At 44.2% G+C, this 21,936-nt stretch overlaps 1 protein-coding gene across 1 annotated transcript; it reads left to right on the top strand.

The window, feature by feature from the left end:
* Window positions 1-254: 254 nt before the first annotated feature.
* LOC106550432 (acyl-CoA dehydrogenase family member 11) lies at window positions 255-19,465 on the top strand. Its single transcript, XM_087705632.1, has 14 exons — window positions 255-436; window positions 2,241-2,473; window positions 4,208-4,307; window positions 5,441-5,558; window positions 6,248-6,390; window positions 6,508-6,654; window positions 7,691-7,785; window positions 9,589-9,688; window positions 10,185-10,325; window positions 10,857-10,949; window positions 16,182-16,289; window positions 17,009-17,180; window positions 18,072-18,138; window positions 19,136-19,465. Exons 1-14 carry the CDS (start codon window positions 356-358, stop codon window positions 19,260-19,262), a joined length of 1,725 nt encoding a protein of 574 aa, XP_087561758.1. The 5' UTR covers window positions 255-355; the 3' UTR covers window positions 19,263-19,465.
* Window positions 19,466-21,936: the final 2,471 nt, after the last annotated feature.

Raw genomic sequence — 21,936 nt, 5'->3', positions numbered from 1 at the left:
ATTGGGGAGCTTCCCGCCGCCCAGCAGCAAAGAACAGCCCGAAGAGCTGCCTGACGACCGCTAGGCGTCCCCGAACCCAACCTGCCTCTTTTGGACCCGGCCCAGAACCGGTCTGACAACGCTCCGGGGATGGAAGAGGTGCCCGAAGACTCGTGGTCTTTTTCTCTCGCACGCGCGTCTCCCCTCAACCGTGACGATCGCCTGCCCGGGGCACCCGCCTATCCCTAATCCATGCAGGAACGCCCTGCGAGGGGAGCGTGGGCAAAACCTCTCCCTGGTCGCAGTGGCACTTTTCCAGCGGGAGCCTTTGCGGGAAGCGGGAGGCTGCGGAGCGCTCCAAGACCCCTCGGCAAAGATGGAGGCGCCTCGGATAGGAAACCCCTACCTGGAAGACCCCTTGCTCCAGGGCTACCTGAGAGCCCATCTGCCTGCCCAGGTGGGTGAGCGCCAGGCGGGGGCTGGGCGGTGGGGGCCGCAGGGCTGGCTCGGCGCTTCTCCGCCCGTGGCCCCCTCCCCACCGCTTTTACTCCTGAGCCCCCGGCCCCTGGCCAGGTCCCTTGACCAGATAGGGACTGGAGGATGCGGGAACAGCTACGCTAGATGAACGAGGACTCCTGCCCGGGCAAGGGGGTGGACTAGAAGACCTCCGAGGCCCCTTCCAGCCGGAGGATTCTAGGAGAGTGACAACCGGGTCGGAAAGCTCCAATTCTCTGCGTCTCAGATTTGGGATTGCTGCCTGCCCTGCACTTGCTCGGGCAAAAAGCAGAAAGAAGGGAGAAATTAAAATACTTGGAGTGGGGGAACCCTTCCCTGGTCCTGGGACTAGAGCAAAAGGGGCTCCTTTGCCTTAGCAGCTAAAGGGTAGCTTTTATCCTCTAGCATCTTCCATTCCTCTTCCAAGCACAGTTTGCACCCGTTTAATGCCAAAGATTAAGAAAACAGAGTCTTCCTCCCTTCCTGACAGGGTCTTAAGTCATAGGAGAGGCCTCTTGTGTAAGGTTGTCCTCTCCAACGTTCTTCAAAGGGGTGCTACTGTACAATTTTTTCCTCCCAGCCAGATGGTGTGAGGTTGCAAAATAGGACAGGAAAGTTTATATCATGCTGAGAAGGAAAGAAAACTGGCATATTAATCTGTAGAAATTAATTAGGAACTTAATATGTGGGGGGAGGGGAGTAAACTGAGTTTCCATGAAAAGAGCTCCATCTTCTTTTAGAGTTATGATGGCAGAGTTGGAATGTTTTTCCTGAAGTAGTCTTAAACTTCAATATTTCCATTTTTTGGAACCCTGTCATAATTTTGAACACTCACTGATCCTTGTTCATTAAGTGAGAACTACCTTTAGAATATGCTGTCTCTGCTGTTTATTCAGACAAATTGTGTAATGCAACATTATCAAAAGGAAAAATATTTAAGGAAATACCTTTGGCATATATATGTTGATGCCATTGCTTGCCTGAGGGAGATAGTAAGCAAACTGGAATGGAACGGAATGTTTACATTAGCATCCTGATACTGGAAATACACATTTGCAGTCTTGAAAAAAAAAAGCAATGATCCAATTCACTCATTAGATTACAGCAATAGAGTTTCAATTTGATACAATACCATTGCAAACAAATGATTATACAAAAACATACTTAATTTGTAGCACCTACAAGTTAAGCACCTGTGGTCCTTGTAATACTGCTTTCACACCATTAGCCACGGTGGCTATTTGGAGTTCTGGCTCAGCCACATTGAGTGAGTAACATTTTCTGCCACCCTTACCTTATGCAGTGCAACCTGAAAATTGTGAAATCATTATGTACAACAAATGTGGTGCACTTTGTAATATTCCACCATAAGTAAATCATCCATATCACCAGTAGCTCAAAAGTTATAAGTCACTTTTTCCAAGGTCTTCATAACTTTCAAACTGTTGTCAAACAAATGTTTAATATTCAAGGACAAGTTGTACATTTAATGTACATTTTCCTCCAGCTGCCCAAAGACAAATCATGCATTAGATTCCCACTCAGGCTAAAGTTCTGAGTGTTCCTTAGGAAAGACACTGAGAGGCGACTTGGTTGTTCTGAGAACTAACCACAAACTTAGCTTGTTTAAGAAGCAACGTTGGATGAAACTACTGGCCAAATAAGAAAGAAATCAGCAGCTCTTCAACTTAGCTCCTTTCAAAGCTACCTTCTGGTTCCTGTCCCACCACCTCTTCACGTTCCATATTTATGCATTGACCTTGTAGGTGTTTGCCGAGGTGAACGTTGACCTGGAACGGTTCGGAGCTCGTGTGAGAGATGAAATTGACTTCTTGGGCCGTGAGTGTGAGCTAAACCCACCCAGATTATTGCATTTTGACGCCTGGGGACAGCGTGTGGACCAGGTGATCACCTCCCCAGCCTGGAAGAGGCTGAAGGACATCTCTGCTGAGGAGAGCCTTGTGGCTGAAGGTTACAAAAGGAGATATTCCTGTTGGAGGTACTGCTGTGGTCTATGGGAGCCATGCAAAGCCATGTGAACCTGCTTGGCTATCTCTTGCATATTCTTGGCTCCTAGCATGGCTTAATGTTTGGTGGTTTTTTTTGTTTAATAATAATTGATTAAATCCACTTTGATTAAAGTCCATTAAGAGACACCAGAAACAACAACATATATTTTAACCAACTAATCCAACCTCATAGTCCTTTCTTTTCAATTTAAGTATTTTGGTCTTTAGACCCATAAAATCAGCAGTCTCCAACCTTTTGGACACCGTTCTATGGAAAACTATTCTTCCAGGAACCCAAGGTGGGGAAGAGTGGGGACTGATTTCATGCATTATCTAGATCTCACGGATGCAGATGAAGCTTGGCTTGTTTGCATGGTCCAGTTAGAAACGAGCACTGGAAAGACCTTGATCAACAGGACCTGTCTGCTTTACCCAAGTACATTTTTTTTCAGTAGGCAGGGCCCTCTGCACAAACATCTCTAAATTTCAGAGGGTATTAACCAGGGGTGAAATGTTATGAACCGGTAGTAAAAAAAAAATGCTTTAAAAAGTAAAAAGAAATCCCGACGATCAGCTGTGCCTGATTGCCTGTCAGGTTCCTGCTTGTTGCAGGGGATGTTTTATGTGAAGTCCAGTTGTTTTACATTGTGTGTGAGTCAATTGTGCAGCTACGTCCACCCGGTCACATGACCAGCAACCCATGCCCACAGAACTGGTAGGGAAAAGTTTTGAATTTCACCACTAGTATTAAACCTAGCATATTGCCATCCTCTGCTCAAGCAGTTCTGAAGGGTCAGTATAAACAAGTTCCACATGAGCTGAGATTGTGAAACTATCCCTCATGTCCTGTTGTATTGCCTCCTCCATAAAGATTTATGTACCAGATTAAATATCCCTGAAATTCCAGCCTCTTTTATATACAACTACTATTATTGGATTGGCATATTATAGTAGCCCTGAACGCAGCCTTGTTTTGCTACGCTTGCCTTTAAAATTAGGCAGACCACTGATGATTTTACCATCAGTTGTAATATGTTACTACATACTTCCCTGTTCCGTAACATTCTTTTAATGTTTAATTTTTGTGCTGGTCTGTGAGCATAATAAAGATTGATAGAAACCTGGCCATCCTGCTTCTTCTCACTTATAGATATTAGGTCTTTTACAAATGTATTTTAACTTTGTCTTAAATGTTTATCATCTACTATGATAACTTTTACACAAACACACACACACACACACACACAAACGCACACACACCACTCTGCTTGTACTGGTCTACTACCGCAATAAACTGAATTGGTAACTGCTTTTGGGATATTAAGAACCTTCAGCAGTTTCCAGACGTGATTTAAAAAGGATGGGTGCAAACCCAATCTCCTTGTGAAGCTGGCAAACCACAGCTTGACTGAAGATGGCTTGGGTCCCAGGGCTCTAAACCTGTGGGAATCTATTCTCTTCTGGTCTCCTGGTGGGGAGCTGCTATCCAGAATACATGTTGGGCGATCCCAGGTCCCCTCCTTGTTCAGAATTCCAGACAGGACTTCTGAGAAGCTGGCTCCTTCCCCATTTAGTGGCAGTCATGGGCTCTGCTCTCCAGGGAGTCAACTTCAATTACCAACTGCTTCCTCAGAAGTCCTTTTTCTTTTCCAGTATTTCAAATCTGCCACATAGGCAGTTTGGGGAGGCATGCCAAGTACACCTATGTATTTTTCTTTTCGCAGCCGTGTTTATCAGATTGCCAAGATGTATATTTTTATGCCCTTTTCTGCTACCTATGGATGCCCTCTAGCCATGACTGACGGAGCAGCAAAAGTAATTGAGGTAATTCTTTAATGTTGCAAAGGGGGAACTAAGTGACTGCTTTTGTTATTTTAAATCTCCGGGTGTCCTCGGTAACATTTGTAAAAATCTCTCCTTCGTTTCTCCTATCCCTCTGTCTTATGCTAACAAATTGAAAAGTCACAGCCATTTTGTACCTGTTGAATAGTCATAGCTCTTTCCATCTACACCACCAAAAATTTCCCTGAAGGATGGTTGGATTCTGCCCGCCCCCCGCCCCCAAGCAACAGTCCCAGGATCTGACTCCAATTCCAGATCATTTTACTTTGCAAACCATCCAGAATCATCAAGAATGACTTGGGTGACCATTTAAATTTTCTTCAATAAATATAAATAAATTATGTCCTGTCATTCCCAGAGCCCATACAGCGACATTGGGCCTGTGAAATAAACCCCAGTTCATGATGCAACTTAACAACAGGATCTTGAAATAGTCTTGACAGGGAAGAGGTGAATATTTCGCTGCCGAGATCATGGGGGAATAGAAGAGCTGTTTGGACCACAGCATCCTTCAACTGCTGCGTATCTCTTGCTACTGTGGATGGGGTCGGCAGAAGTGTGGTTGCACATCCTGATTTGCTGAGAGAGACATACTACACCCAGAAGTCAAAGGCCAGGCTGGTCTGAGCCCCAGTTGACTTTCTGCAGATACAAGGCTAGACAAGGTTGAGGCAGCGAATGGGTGAAGCACCCAGAACTGAAGGCACAAGAGTAATTGTCAAGATAGCCCATAAGGGCTCACTTCCAGGCATCAGGAAGCCTCCACCAGAGAGATTTTATAGCCCGGGCTGCAGCTGTTTACTCCAATTCCTCTGGCATTCATTAGTCCTAAAGAGCCACGCAGGAGAGCAACCCAAGGGACCCTGCCTTAGAAGGAAGCATTGGGTGGCTGCCTGGGTTAATCCAGCTCAGAACATTGTGTGCTAGCAGGAATTGATTCTGGCCTGGTTCCTCTCTGCCATGCTCCATGTGGTACAAAGGCCTTGTACTTTTAGTCCTCTTGCTCGTGCCAACCCATCTCATATAGGAATTGAAGGCAGGCTGACAGATATTTCGTCTCTGCACCCATCTATATACAGTACCTGCCTTTTGTCTCTTGCTTGCAACTCCAACAGTCTTTAGGTATCCCAAAACCCTTGGAGGAAGCCTATGCTCATTTGACATCAAGTGACCCCAAGACATTCTGGATCTCTGGCCAATGGATGACTGAACGCAAAGGCGGCTCTGATGTTGGTAAGGGCGTGCAACACGGGAGACCCAATTCTTTCTTTCTGAAATAATAGAGTTTAGTAAACAAGAGTGTATTCGGGTAGGCTGACTTATTCAACAGTCTGTATTAGAGAAGTTACATTCATATGTTAGGCTATTTTTCCAGGCAAGTTTTGTGGGGTTGTTTTTTTTTTAATATGTTTTGAATTTTGTGCTTGCTTTATGCGTGCGATTCTATAAAAAGGGGAATGGGGTGTCCATAAACTACAACTTGCACAATGGCTACAAGCGATCATCTTCTAGATTATTTCTCAATGCTCTTCTTCTGCAATCATAGATGGCAGAAAAATCAGATACCTTGTTCACACAGAAATCACCCTAATACCCCTGATGAAACTGGAAACCTTACAACATATCTTTAGAGAAATTGTGCTGCCAGCTAATCTAACTATTAATAATTTTTAAAAGGCATTTTGGTGTTTTAAGGTTTGGTATCTGATCTGGCTGTAATAAAAGGTTTGTTTGAGCAGGCACTACCTCTAGAAGTCCAACCTACCTCACAGCTTTGTGCTGGGGAAATAGGAAGAGGGGTTGTGAAGGTCACCATAAACTCATGAATGAAAAGCAGAATCAAAATCTAACTAATCAATCAGTGGTCTTTGGTCATCTTTTAGAGGAAATTCATGTCCCAAGAATACATTTTTTTTCTCCAGGAGGTGGAACAGAAACTGTTGCACGGGAACTTCCAGATGGCTCCTACAGCCTGCACGGTTTCAAATGGTTCACATCAGCGGCTGATTCAGACATGACGTTGACCCTGGCAAGGATCGTGGGCCCTGATGGGCAGATAAAACAGGTCAGATTCCCAGGCCAACCCAAGGAATATGAAACAGCAGCTTACAAGTAGTTGTGTGTAATGTCCAAATTCCAGCTCGGTTTATTTGGTCTGACGCTATCACCTTTTGTGTGGCAGGGCTCCAGAGGCCTCTCTCTCTTCTACCTGAAAACATATGAGGATGGGAAGCTGAACGGCATAAAAATAGAGAGGCTGAAAGAGAAGATGGGCACGAGGGCATTGCCAACTGCAGAGCTGTTGCTGGATGGAGCTCGAGCACATCTGGTAGGAACCACGGAGGAAAACATTTCCTCCATTCAGTACATTGAGAGGAGCACAGAGAGTGCAGTCAGGCAGGGAGGGCTGCTAATTTTGAAAGGAGAGAATCAGCAATATGGAGGGGATGACTTGGACCAGTGTTTTTCAGGCTTGGCCATTTTGGAATATGTAGACTTCAGTTCCCAGAATTTCCTAGCTAGCATACAGAATTATACCAGCAGGTTCAAGTGTAGTCTTAAAAACAATTACAGATTGAAGCATTCATAATATAAGAGTTGTTCAGGCTCTGCATGAACACTTCTTTGGAGTGGAAAAGTTACACAAGGGAAGATTCTCACCTCTAGTGTCCGGTGCAGGTTATTTGAAAAGATTAGATTACTAAGTAAATATTAGCTTTATAGTTAAGAACAAAAAAAGCTTGAGACTTGCAAGCAATGTATCGAAAATCTTAGGAACCAGGGACAGGCAAAATAGTTCTCTTTTGTGCATCTATCAGCAAATTGTGATGGAGTATTTATTTACCTTTCTTGCCACACTTGTTAATAACTGCTAAGTTAGTAATAGAGTTGTTAAATGAATCTGGCTTCCCCATTGACTTTGCTTGTCAGAAGGTCATGATTACATGACTCCTGGACATTGCAACTGTTATAAATATAAGCCAGTTGCCAAACATCTGAATTTTGATTGTGTGACCACAGGGATGCTGCAATGGTTATTAAATGTGAACACTGGTCATAAGTCACTTTTTTCAGTGCCATCATAGCTTCAGTCATGAAAAAAATGGTTGTAGGTTGAGAACTACTTCTATTTACTAAATTTTTATGCTGCCCATCTTGCTGTTACAGGACTTTGGATGACTTACAATCTGATAAAATATTATAAAAGATTAAAGCAATGAGAGAATATATATATATAACTTAAAATAGCTAAGATAGTGGTACATCATAGAGTGGAAGGGGGATCTTCTATCCAATAATCATGTGCACAATGGCAAGCCCCCATCCAGATACTGTGGTCTAAAACTGTTTCTTTATGTTTTCAGATCTCCGCAGAAGGCCAGGGGATAGCTTGCATTGCCAACATGTTGAACATCACTAGGATCTATAATACCATCTCTGTACTTGAGAAAATGAGAAGGTGATTTTCAGTCCACCCCATGAGAAGTGGAAGCAGCTAGGAAGAACTGGGCAAAATTTGAATCAATTCTATTCTGCTGTTATCTGAAGGATAATTAGGCAAAGCTTAATTGCCATTAACAATTTGAAAATGAAGCTTGGAGTCTCCTGTCTTCCAGATTGCTACTTAAATACTCTTGTGCAGTTCAGTTTCCACATTTTCTAACTTTTCCACAGAATTCAGCTTGTGGATCAGTTTTAATTATGCATATTACAGATGTGAGTGGATTTGAGATTTGACCATAAATTGGGCTTCACTTATGTGTGGGGCATAATAGAGAAGGGCTATTTTTATTTTAAAACAATTATTGGCCTTAAAGGCTATAATAGAGGCCATGGGAGATATGATGTCACCTGAAAATGTAGGCCATCATACTGACGATCTGAAGTAAAGGAACACTCAGGTGTATTAAGCGTTTTGACATCTTCACGCACCTATCTGCAAATTTTGTTTTAAGCAAAAAAAATATGCCAAGGAAAATACCAATTTTGTTTTCCAATATTGGCAGCATGTTCCTGAGTGGAGGGGTTGTTTCTTTAGTCTAGGCATCCTCAAACTACGGCCCGTGAGCCAGATACAGCCCGCCAATGCAAAGTATCCAGCCCTTGGAACGGTGGGATGAAAAGTAGCTGCCAGTTTGTAAATAAGTGCTTTAAAAGTTTTTTAAAGTCTTTAAAAACAGCCTTTCAGATGTTTTTCACAGCCATGTGATCCAGGGCTGGTGGGTGAGTATGGAAGGGACGGCTTTTAAAATAGTGAGTGGATGGGTGGGTGTCATGTCTCCACGTCAAAATCAGCTGAAATTGGCTATCACTAATTCAAATGCAACCACAGTATAACGCCTGAAAGAGAATTCATCCACTGCTTTGATTCTTCCCATGTACAAAGTACATCCACCAAATTGGTTGTGGAACAATTTTGGGAGATTTTCATGTGTATATATATATATATACACACATACACAATGTGGCAAAAAGAAATCAGTTTGTCAAATCTCCAGCTTAAAAGACCTTCAGCCCTGTAATCCCAAATAAGCAGGCCCACACTTCCCATTGAATTAGTAGTATATTTATGTTGGTTAAAATTGTTCTTCATTTTAAATATTGTATTATTTCATGTTTTTTTGCACTACAAAGGAAGATATGTGCAGTGTTTATAGAAATTTGTTCATTTTTTTTTTCAAATTATAGTCTGAGGGATCATTATCCCTCCTTAATTCACCATTGGAAGCTGGGTGTGTAAAACAACAAACAGTTGTTTTATTCTCTTTTTAATGGCCTATTTTAAGGAGCTTGAATGCTGCTGTAATGAAATTAGGCAAGTGGCAAGAAAGTTTGCTGTTTTTCCCTTTGGGGTGGTGGTGTCTTAACTAAATAGATTCCTTGGGTTGAGCAAGTACAGCAAGGACGAAGACAAAATGAACTGCTAAATTGGCCACACCCACCCAGTCAAATAACCACCTATCCATGCCCATCCACCCGGTCCGATCCCTCAACAGCATGAGGGACTGAATCGGCTCCCTGTTCAAAAAGTTTGAAGACCCGTTTTAGTCTGTATAAAGAGAAATGGAAATAATTTTGCTACCTAGAAGTTGGATTGACAGAGGAAGAAGTTCCTAGCATTTTTATTATATTAATGTTATATCCCTCGAGTATATAATATTACATACTGATTCCGACTTTTTGCTTTAATTAAAGAATGAAATTAAATTCTGGGAAATAGCAGAAAGTTAATGCTTGTGCCTGGATTTGCTCCCATCCGTAGAATTGTCGACCTGGCACGGGATTATGCCACCAAAAGGGAAGCCTTTGGAAAACCCCTCAAGGATCACCCTTTGCATATGCAAACTCTGGCACGAATGGAGGTGAGCACATGGCCTCTTGGGCCAGGGGCACTTGGGGAAGATTCCAGCACGTTCTACTATCGTTTGGAATCAAATGCCAGCGTAGGGAAAGTAGCATATAACTGGAGAACTTTAACAACAGGATGAAGCATGTAAGATTCAGAAAGTTTAACCTACTAGGGAAGGAGAGGCAGTTTGCTGTAGTGGAAATGGGGAGTTCTAGTCCAGCCTGAAGTCGAAAAGCCAGCGGGATGACCTTGGGCACTAGGAAGCAGCAGCACTCAAGGGCAAATCACTTCCGAAGACCTTTCCAAGAGAACTGCAGGGATTTGTCCAGGAACTTGCCACACACAGGGAAACTGCCATTGCCCCCCCCCCCAAGCATGGTTTGTAGTTTGCCATGTGATTATTGCTCCAGGTAGTTGTAGAGGGAGGAAGCAAGAGGAGCAAGAGAGGAAGTTGCCAGTGTCAAAAAATGCTACTCTTGTTCAGACGAACTCCCTTCCCACTTCTGCAGGTGCAAAGCCAAGCAGCGTTCCTCCTGGCGATGGAGCTGGCGAGACTGCTTGGCCTGGAAGAAACGAAGAAGGCGACAGAGGAGGAGAAGCACATGCTGAGGCTGCTCACCCCTCTCGCTAAACTTTATACGGCAAAGCAGGTCACGCTCAGTTTGATGCCATGGGCTAAGTGGTGTCCACAACTGGCAAAATGGGCACCTATACAGGGCAGATATTAATAGGGGATGAGGGGAGGAAACATCTGCGCAGGCTGTTGTATTCTTGATGGAGCTTTTTGGCCATTGAGTCTACGGCAGGGCTGTCAAACTTTAGCAAAGGAGGAGAAAGTCCCGATACGTCACGTTACACCACTGTGATGATGTGAGTTTGAAAACCTTGGTTTACAGGATCAGATCAGCCCTTCTTTCCCTAACATTTATTCAAAGGCATCAGTTTTTGTCACAAACTCATGAAGGCAGAAGCCTTTGAATGAAATGGATTCGCCAGAAGAGGAGCTACTCTGGTTCCTGTTTTTTTGGTTTCCTAAAGACCATAAACAAACAAGTCACCGAATCCTCAAGCAAATGTGGCTTAGCAAAAGATAAAATACAAAAGCCAAAACATTCAATCATTTAAGTATCTGGAGCATGGCATATTTGTCGGATGTGTAAACAAGTCAATTTGTGTTTCAGGCTATCGCTGTGACTTCGGAAGGCTTGGAGTGTTTCGGAGGACAGGGTGTCATGGAAGATACAGGCCTGCCTGTTATTCTTCGGGATGCCCAGGTAAAGAAGCACTGGACTTTTTTTTTTGCATGTTTTACTTTCTTCTTTCTTGCAGTCTGCTGCTATTTCAGGGAGAAATTTACACCTTAGTTCCTTTGTTTCACTTTTTCATCCTGACATAAATTTTGTTATCACAGAGTTCTGAGATCATGAAGAAAAGGGGAGGAATATTTCATGCCTCTGAATACTCAGAAAGTTCTTATTTAAGGAAATAAAATGTCCTTTAAACTGAACATTTGTCTTTTCAAAGACAAATGTTCAGTTTAAAGGACATTTTATTTCCTTAAATTACAGAATGTAATGCTTGGAGAAGTTCCAAATATTTGGAAACAAACCCATTTACAAAGGAAAGTGTTTAAGGGTACATGTCACGCCCCACTCCATTCCATAATTAGGAAAGAAGACCAAGAGACTCCATGGGTTGGAAATCCAAAGTACTTTTACTAATTATAAATGGTAAGCGAGCAGCAGTGAAGCAAAATCTGAATAATATGGCGCGAAAGCAATTGATATATAGCAAAGCCCGTTCCCCCCCCTTAGGATCAAAGCTCCAGTCCAATCATAAGTCCTTCAAATGTCAGGTGTGAGATAACTTCAAAAAGACAGGCCAAGATGGAATGTGAAGGCCGTTGATGCAGGCGGGAAAACACGTACGCATGCGCACTCCCAACGACTGGTACATCCTAGAACATTCCTCCAGCATATCAATTAAAACCCTCCCACATACACGCCCCCCCCTTCCCGTTTCATGGCAGCTGAAGCAGCAGCAAAGCAGAAGCTGACATCCGGCCGTCCCCCGGAAAAAAGGCTGTTAGGCCTGGAAGAAGAAAAAAAAACAAACAAACAAGACAGACAAACAACAAACAAACAAGAGAGGGAAAGGAGAAAAGTCAAGGTTTGTTGGGATAAGAAGCATAAAATTTCCGCAGCAAGCGGGGGGCACGAACGTGGGACTTATCAACCCATTCCGTGTGGGAGGGGGGAAAATGTTTCCAAGCCACAAGATATTGGATGCGATTACGGTGGCGACGGGAATCCAGAATGTCCCGAACTTCAAAATGACGGTCGCCATCAATAAGCAATGGAGCAGGTGGAGGGTCAGCTGCGGGCCGTAGGTCGGAGACCCGAACTGGTTTGATGAGGTTGATATGGAACACCGGATGGACCCGGTTGAGATGTTTGGGCAATTGCAAACGAACAGAAACAGGATTGATAACTTTCACAATTGGGAAAGGGCCAACATACTTGGGACCCAATTTCTTTGACTTTTGTGTAGTATGCAAGAATTTTGTGGACAAATACACTAAATCTCCAACGTGGTACTCATAAGGCTGAGAGCGTTTCTTGTCAGCCTGCTTCTTATGAGCCTTATGAGCAGCGTCCAAGGTGGAAAGAGTGAGGGGCCAAAGGCGACTGAGACGTTCACTCCAGTCCGCAACGGAAGGAACCTGAGGCTGGGCCGTAGGCAGTTCGGGGATAGGGACAAAATCCTGGCCGTAAACGACCCGGAAAGGGGTGAAACCCGTGCTGGAGTGAACCGAATTGTTATAAGCCACTTCAGCATGCGGCAACAAGTCCACCCAATCGTCCTGTTGATAATTGATGAAACAACGTAAATATTGTTCAAGAACGGAATTAGTACGTTCACAGCCGCCATTAGTCTGAGGATGGTAGGCGGAGCTAAGGCCCTGGGCGGAGCCAATGCGCGTGAGGAACTCTTTCCAAAATTTAGATGTGAATTGGACTCCACGATCGGAGATAATACGGTCGGGGACCCCATGCAAGCGGTATATGTGAGAAAGGAATAATTTAGCCAACGCCTTGGCGGAAGGAATCTTGTGGCAAGGCACGAAGTGAACTTGCTTGGAGAACAAATCAGTAACCACCCAGATGACGGTGTGCCCTTGGCTCTCGGGAAGCTCCACAATAAAGTCCATAGAAATCTCCTTCCACGGGGCAACCGGGCGCGCGACAGACTGCAGAAGTCCGTGTGGTTTCCCCGGTGGCTTTTTGGCGGTAGCGCAAACCGGGCAACTGGAAACATAAAGTTCAATGTCCTTTTTTAAAGAGGGCCACCAGAATTGTCTCTTCACGAGGTGCAAAGTTTTGACGAACCCAAAATGACCCGCCATCCTGGAGTCATGCGCGCGACGAAGGACCACCAGACGTAGGGAAGCGGGGATGTATAATTTAGCACCAATCCACGGTAGATCGTCCCTCATGGTGCACTCGTCCCGATGGTTCAGGAACCAGTCGTCTTGAGGAAGAGCTGCTTTGAGGTCAGAAAGCAGATCGTGAGGCACGTCCTTTTGGGCCTTGGTCTGTTGACGTGTGAGCACCGGAGCTGCCAAGAGCGGTTGGACGATACTCAGTTTGGAACAATTATACTGAGGTAACCGGGACAAAGCATCGGCCATGAAGTTCTTTCCGCCCGGGATATACTTGAGAGTGAAATTGAAACGGTTAAAATATTGGGCCCAACGCATCTGCTTTGGGGAGAGACGGCGCGGTGTGCGCAACGCTTCTAAATTCTTGTGGTCAGTCCACACCTCAAATGGGTGCTTAGAGCCTTCAAGGAAGTGGCGCCAAGTAGCGAGGGCCCAACGGACTGCAAAAGCCTCTTTCTCCCAGACCGCCCAGCGCCGTTCCGTGTCAGTGAGTTTACGTGAGGTGTACGCGCAAGGTTGCAAGTTACCTTGGTCATTGGCTTGTAGCAGAACAGCCCCCACGGCGACATCACTGGCATCCGCCTGGACAACGAACGGCTGGTCGAGATCAGGATGTTTAAGAACTGGTTCAGCTGCAAAAAGGCGTTTAAGCTTTTCGAATGCCGCCTGGCATTCCATGGTCCAGTCCAGAGGCTTACTGGGTTTTGGTTTCGGGTCGCCTTTAGTTTTGAGCAAATTAGTAATGGGTAGAGCAATGTCGGCAAAAGAGGGAATAAATTGACGGTAGAAATTAGCGAAACCCAAAAACTTTTGCAACTGTTTACGCGTTTTGGGAGCGTCCCATTCAGTGACCGCCTTCACTTTTTCAGGGTCCATTTCAACGCCATCAGGGGAGATACGATAGCCCAGATAGTCAATAGTAGTTTGGTGAAACTCACACTTAGACAACTTGGCATACAGGTTGGCAGCACGGAGTTTTTTCAAAACAGTGCGCACCAGGTTGACGTGGTGGTCGTAAGTGCGGGTATAAATGAGGATATCGTCCAGATATACGATAACGCCCTTATAGAGGTGGTCGTGTAGGATCTCATTAATAAATTGCATGAATACAGCAGGAGCCCCCTGTAGGCCAAAAGGCATAACCCGGAATTGGAAACAACCAAGAGGGCAATTGAACGCGGTCTTCCATTCGTCCCCTTCCTTGATGCGTACTCTATAGTAAGCTTCTCGCAGGTCCAATTTTGTGAAGATGCGTCCCTTCCCCAATTGTGCCAATAAGTCCTTCATCAAGGGTAGTGGGTAGAGGTTTTGAGAACAGATGGCGTTTAAATTTCTAAAGTCACAACATAAACGAAGAGACCCATCTTTCTTCTCACGAAATAGCACAGGGGCCGCCACTTTGGGGCGGGCCGGTTCAATGAAACCACGTTTCAAATTTTTGTCAATGAAAGAACGCATCTCCTCCATTTCCCTGGGCGACATGGAGTAAATGCGGGGTTTTGGGAGTTTGACCCCGGGCAAAATGTCAATGGAGCAATCAGTAGGCCTGTGGGGGGGTAGAATGTCTGAAGATTGCTCGCTGAAGACTTCCTTAAGATCCAAATATTCTTTCGGAATTTTCTCCTCTCCTGCAATACTCTCCTGCCCCCTAGCGGCCACTTCAGGAACGTTAGTGACGTTTGGCTGGGTTGGAGAGCCCTCCCCCACTGGAGGCACTTTGGAGCGAATACGCAAGCGGCCTGTCCGCCAATTTATGTGAGGGTTCCATTTCCGGAGCCATGGGATGCCTAAAATAAGTGGTCTGTCCATGCCAGGTGCGACCACAAAAGAGATTAATTCAGTGTGGGTACCCATTGTCATTTCCAAAGGCTCAGTAAAAAAATGGGCGCCCCCCCCCCCTGCAATGGATCCGTCTATCTGGCAAAAAACAATAGGGGTTTTCAAAGTGCGCAATTTGAGGCCTAATTTCTCAACCATGGCTGGGTTGATCATGGACTGGGAACAGCCGGAATCCAGTAATGCTAGGAGGGTGGCAGGTGTTCCCTCAGGAGGAACTTTTAATTCAATAGGGAGTAGAAGGGGCCCCTTGTTTGAACTCACCCAGCGAGGTGAAGTGTCGTCATCTGAGTCATCAGAAGAAGAGGAGTTAGCATCCGCGTCATCCTTCAATGGTTGGGCAAGAGGAGGGGGGTTGGTTTCTCCAGCGAAAGCTGTTTCCCTCTTTTTCTTTTCAGAGCCTCTTGCAGGCTTCTCCTCTCGTCTGGCAGGTGGTTGGGCGGAGAGGGGTGATTTCGCCCGACAGAGGGGGGCGGTATGCCCAAGCTTGCCACAGCGAAAACATGTTAAAGGTCTGGAGGAGCCAGAAGGGGGCTCTCTCGCGTCGCCTCGGCGTTTGGAAAGCGCTTGAGCAGCAGGAGGGGGGAGGGCCTTGGCAGCCCTTTCTTTCCGCTTCCTTTTTTCTTCAGTGGCATAGCGCAGACGAATTAAATCAAGCTCAGCGTCAGCCGCATGCTCAAACCAAGTGATTAAGCGCCTCGGGAGGTTACGATTAACACATTGTTGATAAATTTCAGGGTTTAAGCCTTCAGCAAATCTGTCCAGCATCGCATCCTCCCCCCAGCCTCTCATGTACTGAGACAGACATTGAAATTCTTGGATGTATAAATGGTAAGCGAGCAGCAGTGAAGCAAAATCTGAATAATATGGCGCGAAAGCAATTGATATATAGCAAAGCCCGTTCCCCCCCCTTAGGATCAAAGCTCCAGTCCAATCATAAGTCCTTCAAATGTCAGGTGTGAGATAACTTCAAAAAGACAGGCCAAGATGGAATGTGAAGGCCGTTGATGCAGGCGGGAAAACACGTACGCATGCGCACTCCCAACGACTGGTACATCCTAGAACATTCCTCCAGCATATCAATTAAAACCCTCCCACATACACGCCCCCCCCTTCCCGTTTCATGGCAGCTGAAGCAGCAGCAAAGCAGAAGCTGACAGTACATTTGTAAAGTCATGACTGACAACTGTTGTTCTGCCTTTGAGCTCTGCCTCTTTTTCATCACCAGATACATTCAATCTGGGAGGGAACCACCAACATCCTGTCCCTGGATGTTCTGCGCTGCATTCTCAAGAGCCAAGGAAAAGTGCTGGATGTCTTTTTCTGCACTGCCCAGGTTGGCACCAATACCCGAGTTTGTCACACCACCTATAAATGTTAAAATTTGAGATGTGCCTGGTAGGAGCAACAGGCTCACTCGGCCTCATGTAAAACAGAGACGGCCTTTATTGATGTTGATGTGCTGCTATTGCCCCTACACTTCGTTGTAGTTTGCGGTTTATTCATCTTGTTCAGTTAACAGAAAGTGATCTTTTAAGTAGCAGAGTCCAAATTTACTGCACTACTTATTTTGCGCACATTCAGGGTGAAAAATGTAACCATTTGACAAAGTAGAAACCAATCCAGGGATCTTAAATCTAAAGCATAGGCAGACCTAGAGATCTCTAAAAATGACAATTCCATAACAACATTTAATGTGTCAGAAGAAAAATGTTGACATATGATTGTGGAGGCATTGTATTAAGTAAATTTTAGCTAAATGCAAACAATTTAAGATTGGTTCTGGTAGTCCCACCCACAATTTTGGGTACGTAACCCTCAAAAGACCAGCCCAGTCCTTAGCCTGAGCAAAGCTGTGACACTCTTCTCCACAGGTGCTTAGGTCACCAGTTCATTTGGAGGTGTCACTAAACCTATCCTTATTTTTTTTGTAACACTCTTGGTGGAAATAGAGTATCCTATCTTCAAAGAAGTAGCAGCTAACCTCTTTTGCTTGCAGGAGGTACTGTGAGTTATTATGTGTATTTGTTCTGTTACTTGGGGATTTCCTTGCAGGCCAAGTTGGAGGCAGCTACCCAACAGTCCGAACTGCAGGCTTCTGTGCAAATAATTCAGAATAATCTGCAAAAACTCAAGCAGTTTGTTCGAAGAATGGACTCAAAGGGAGAAGCTGGCTGGCAGCTGGCAGCGAGAGACTTTGCCTATACTCTGGCATGGATCTATGAAGGTAGGGAAAGAATTGCTTCAAAATCTTTTGCTTCCTTACCATAAAGTCATCTCATTGTTGAATGTTGCTCAGAAAGACTTTGAATGATAATCCTCTAAAACAACCCAGCATTCAGAGTTTGAATGAATGCTTAAAAAAGATGCTGTACACACACACACACACACACACACAAAGAGGAAGGTAGAAAGAGGCTCATTGCAGTGATGGAGCAGACAGAAATCGGAAGTCTTAAGCTCCACAACTGTTGCCAAGCAGACTAATTACAGCATCAGCAAAACTAGCCGGTGATATGTGCAGCACTGAAGGAGGCAATGGTGTATGCTAATGTTAGAAACCTAAAAACACCAAAGATAACACTGCAAGACTGAATTGATCAAGGGGGCAGGAAAACCCACAGATGGGTTTAAATTTAACATCAACAAAATTAGTCTTCTCTCCTATAAATGGGATGCCCTGTTTTTGTGTAACCCCAGGGGTTTTAAGTCAGGAGCTCAGCCATGCCTAGACTGCCTTCCTTTCATTTGTCCCCTTTAGCTGTTGCATCACCTTCCTAGGCATCCTGATATTTCCCCTTTCTAGGCATGCTTCTGATTCTTTAACAGGCTCAGGATTCTTTCCTAGTTCCATAGCTCATGCTGTCAACTGTTCTCCCAAATCCAAGCTTCGCAGTGGCAAAAGAAGAAGCAGGAAGACCTTTCTTTAGGGGAAAGTGGTTCCTGAAATGCCGCTAATGGGGATTAATCAGAAGACTTTAAAGGGAGCTTGCAAATTATTCCCTACAGTGGAGAATTCCCCATGTGGTCAAGTGTAGAGCCGATTCAGGTTACAGGGTAGATCTCATTAGGAAGATGAATCGGAAATGACCATAGACTATGTCTTTAATTCCCACAGGAGTCCTTCTACTGGAGCATGCCGCCAGGGCTGGCGCATCAGCCACAAACATCTACGCTGCTCAGAGGTATCCATTACATCTAATAGCAAAGCAAAGACTGAGAAACCCAAAGGATTGCATTCATTAACTAGGGAAAGTTCTGCCATATGGCTGGAGCAGCTCCTCTGAAAATTGAGAAAGGGCAACCTGAATAGGATAAGTGCCTACCATGAGGCCAGAGAACTGATTGGAGATCAGAGGAAAAATGAACAGAGACCCAACAAAGAGCAGCTGATAGCCTTAGTGCCTGCAGAGGCGATGAGTTCCCCACAGCACCCCTGAACTTAGGTGTGATTTTTTCAGTGGCACAAACTGGATTCCCCCTTGTCTTCCCTCCTTTTAAACATTAAATATGGAAATAGGAGTCAAAGTGTAGGATGACAGCAGCTGTTTTCACCCTGGGAGTGATCTACCTCACCCACCCACCATCACCCAAACACACCCAGGCAGCCCCCTGGTTTCCAAAAGGCCTGTCCACCCTTAAGATACAGGCAGTCTTCTAATTGGTTGTGTGAACAAGTTCGATTCCTGGATTCTGGAGAAATCACTCACCTCTGTCCTAACAAGGGGGTGCACCAGGGGGTCCGTGGACCAGTTCACAGCATGCCAGAAACTGGGCCATGCAAACAAATGAAGCCCCACTTACCGGATGCAGGAAGCATGCGAAACCATGCCCCTTCCGGTCCATGGAAAAACCTCTCCATGGAACCAATCCCTGGTATCCAAAAGGTTGGGGGAGAGGGGTGTTGGGGTACACAATAATTTATTTATAGAGTTGCTTAAAATGCTCAACTTTGTTTACCCAGTTTTCTGATCTAAGTCCCAAAGGCAAGAGGCCATCAAAGCTTTTTGCTATGTACTCCAATTGGATGTTGATTGTCACAGACCTCCCTTGGTAGCTAAGAGCTGCCGTCACCTTTCAATCATAGCAATAGGAAGCAACGTTGAGATAGACTGGGTCTGAAACTGGGAAATCCAGTCTTAATTTGAAGGTAGAAGGCTTTCTCCTCTCTTCTTTCTGCAGGTGGTGTCAGGAGGATGTCTGCCTTGTGGACAGAGAAGAGAAGGCTGGTTCTTACAATTCTAAAGCAGCTTCCCTGGATAAATCTTTGGTTTATGATGGGTATTCTTCTCTGAGAGGAAAACTGTAGGAAAGCATCATGAATGCGAAAGAAGCCATCTGGTGAAGGACATGACCTGGATGAGAAGTGTGTCTGTCTTATGCGTGTATGTGAGTCTCAAATTTTCTTTCCAAAACAAGTCCCATGAAAGGACCCATGTAGACAATGTTCCAACATTAACATTAAGGACCTCTACTGTACATTAAATGGTCAGTTGGCTTCTGAACTCACAAGGTTTTGAAATAATTCTTGAAGGTAGAAACAGTGTCATCACTCTACTTTAAATATATAATTGTAAGCAATCTTTCCCATTTCTTGCTCTCTGGATGTGCTGGACTTCAATTCTCATGTCTCATAGAACAGGTTATCCACCAGGTAGTAGAAGGATAACACATCTGAAAGAGACTGGAACTGGAAAGGTAGTAAGTACTATTATTGTAAATCTATAGTAACAGAATCTTGCAAACCTGAATAAGCTTCTCTCTCCCCTCTTGGAGTGAATCAGGAAAGGACTACCGTAGATTGAGACATTTTCTCACATTACCTTTTGGGCCCCCTTCTCGAAGACCTTTTTATCTGGCTTTTGCTTTGATAATGCCTCATCTTTCTGTTCGTTAAAGCAGTCTCCCCCCCCCCCCCCTGCACTGTCAAACCATTAATCCAGGCTCAGCCCAAATATATTCAGGATCCCTTCCCTGATTTTTTTTCTTCCAAGAAATAAATTTGGCAGTTAGTTGTCATAATTAGTAAACTAATTGCTGGCAGCCTTTGAAACTCCTCTCTTCTATTTAGCATTATAGCTAAAGATACAACAGAGCACATTGTAATGAAGCACTCAAAGCAGCTCAAAAATTTTTTTTTAAACTATTTTAATTGGTACAAGAATGTGAACTACAGTAACCAATGGCGACAACTGGATACCAGATAATAGTGCCTTTGCTCTTTTAAAATAATAATTGCGCTTACTGATGCTTAGCTTGATGCAAATGACATTTTCTTGGGTATAATTTCCATAAAAATAAACTTTATTCTGACTCTTCTGCCTTACTGTATTCCACATTTCCCCCCATGAAGATCCACTGTGATTTCCTTTTCAGAGTTGAGTTCCTGCATTCCTTTTATCTAGACGTCAACCATGAAAACTTCCATAAATTTAAATTCCATATTTCCCGTGGCCAGCTGTTGCTGATGAAGCAAATTCCAAATTGCTGCAATTACTTGCAGATATGGATAGTGGAGGATCAAAGTTCTGCGTGCCGGGAGATTGCTTTTATATTTTTAGTAATCTGAGGGGAAATGGATGCCTCTGTTTAGCGAGGGCTAGAAGAGTTTAGATGTTATGAAGGGATGAGATACATCCAAAATATCAATGGATCCCTGCCGTAATGACTGAGTTACTGACATAAAGTATGAGAACAAGAATGGGAGGTGCCCCAAAAACCTGACTGGCTAGTGTTGAGGACAGAGTGCAGAACAGCTTCGCTTTTCCATTGTTGTTTTGATAAAGAAAAGAAGAAAGCAACAAGAACAATTTTTCCAAAAGGATATTGCTCCCCAAAAACAGCCAAAAGCAACCAACACAAAAGAGCTCAGACTAAATTATAAATTGGGCTACAAATGTTGTACCAGCATGAAGCACAAGTTTCCCTGTGAATGCTCAGTCTCTTTCTCAGATGGAAGCCTTTGATTGCCATTTACTCATCCGGGAGATAGCTGGCTTGTTGGCTTGTTTGTTCTTACCACAGTGACACAAAGTTTAAAACCATCATAACAAGAAAAACCCATGATGTCCCAGTTAAGCAATACACCGCTACCCTTAAAAAAAAAAAAAACCACATCCCCAAGAGAACTCATCCGATTGCCTGGCTCAGTAGCCTGGAAGAAATTTCCATAAAACCTTCAGTGACTTACCGTCTTTTCAACCAGGTAGGGTTCCTGGTAATTGGAAAACCAGAGAAACTGGGAAAAATGGTGATTGTACTCCTCTTTGTGGAATTCCACAGGACTACAGAGTTGCGGCATGCACATCTTATTGGTTTATTAATGAATTGTGTCGCTCGACAAACCCCCAACTATGGAAGGTTAGCACAATTAACTGGGAATATAGAAACATGATGATGTGGTGTCGTTATACCAGGTGTGCCATTGTCTGTTCACAACTGAGGATTGTAGTGCTTTTAACTTTGTCAAAGTGCCTTTTCAAACCACTTTCAACGTTCTCAGAAAACTGAATCTGGTTTAGGCTTCAAGCAATATGAAGAGGATTCCTTACAGCTATCTAGGAAAATAAAATTGCCTGGTTAGCTTTTAAATATGATGGCCTTGAAATGAAGGGAAGAGATCTCCAGATTGACCTATTTCAGGAGGAGGAAATAACAGTTCAAAGATTGGGGCAGGTAAAAATTAGGAAGTAGCTCAACAATTGTCCCTCTGTGCAATCTCTAAAGTTTATTTCATTTTTATTTCTATATTTAATCATTCTAAAGTCTACATTTGACAAAAAGTGAAAAATATAAAAGTAGTTTTGCTCCTCTTTAGAAGATTTATGTAGTACATTCTCTCTCTCTCTCTCTCTCTCTCTCTCTCTCTCACTCACTCACTCACACACACACACACACACACACACACACACACACACAGAGCGCTGGGTTCCCTGTTTCACATCCAATGGGAGAAAATATGAATAAAAAAAGTGCTCCATTGA

This window comes from Thamnophis sirtalis, unplaced genomic scaffold, assembly GCF_051295495.1.
Source record: "Thamnophis sirtalis isolate CommonGarterSnake01/CBP01778 unplaced genomic scaffold, rThaSir2_p1.2 scaffold_2, whole genome shotgun sequence".
Lineage (NCBI taxonomy): Eukaryota > Metazoa > Chordata > Lepidosauria > Squamata > Natricidae > Thamnophis > Thamnophis sirtalis.
This window is presented reverse-complemented; position numbering and strand designations above follow the sequence as displayed.

What these genes read in the sequence shown, in the direction of transcription:
- LOC106550432 (XM_087705632.1), top strand. Translation starts at nt 356, where the DNA reads ATGGAGGCGCCTCGGATAGGAAACCCCTACCTGGAAGACCCCTTGCTC. An exon ending in AGGAGATATTCCTGTTGGAG is followed by an intron (nt 2,474 to 4,207) that starts GTACTGCTGTGG and finishes TTCTTTTCGCAG; the next exon opens with CCGTGTTTATCAGATTGCCA. An exon ending in GTACTTGAGAAAATGAGAAG is followed by an intron (nt 7,786 to 9,588) that starts GTGATTTTCAGT and finishes TCCCATCCGTAG; the next exon opens with AATTGTCGACCTGGCACGGG.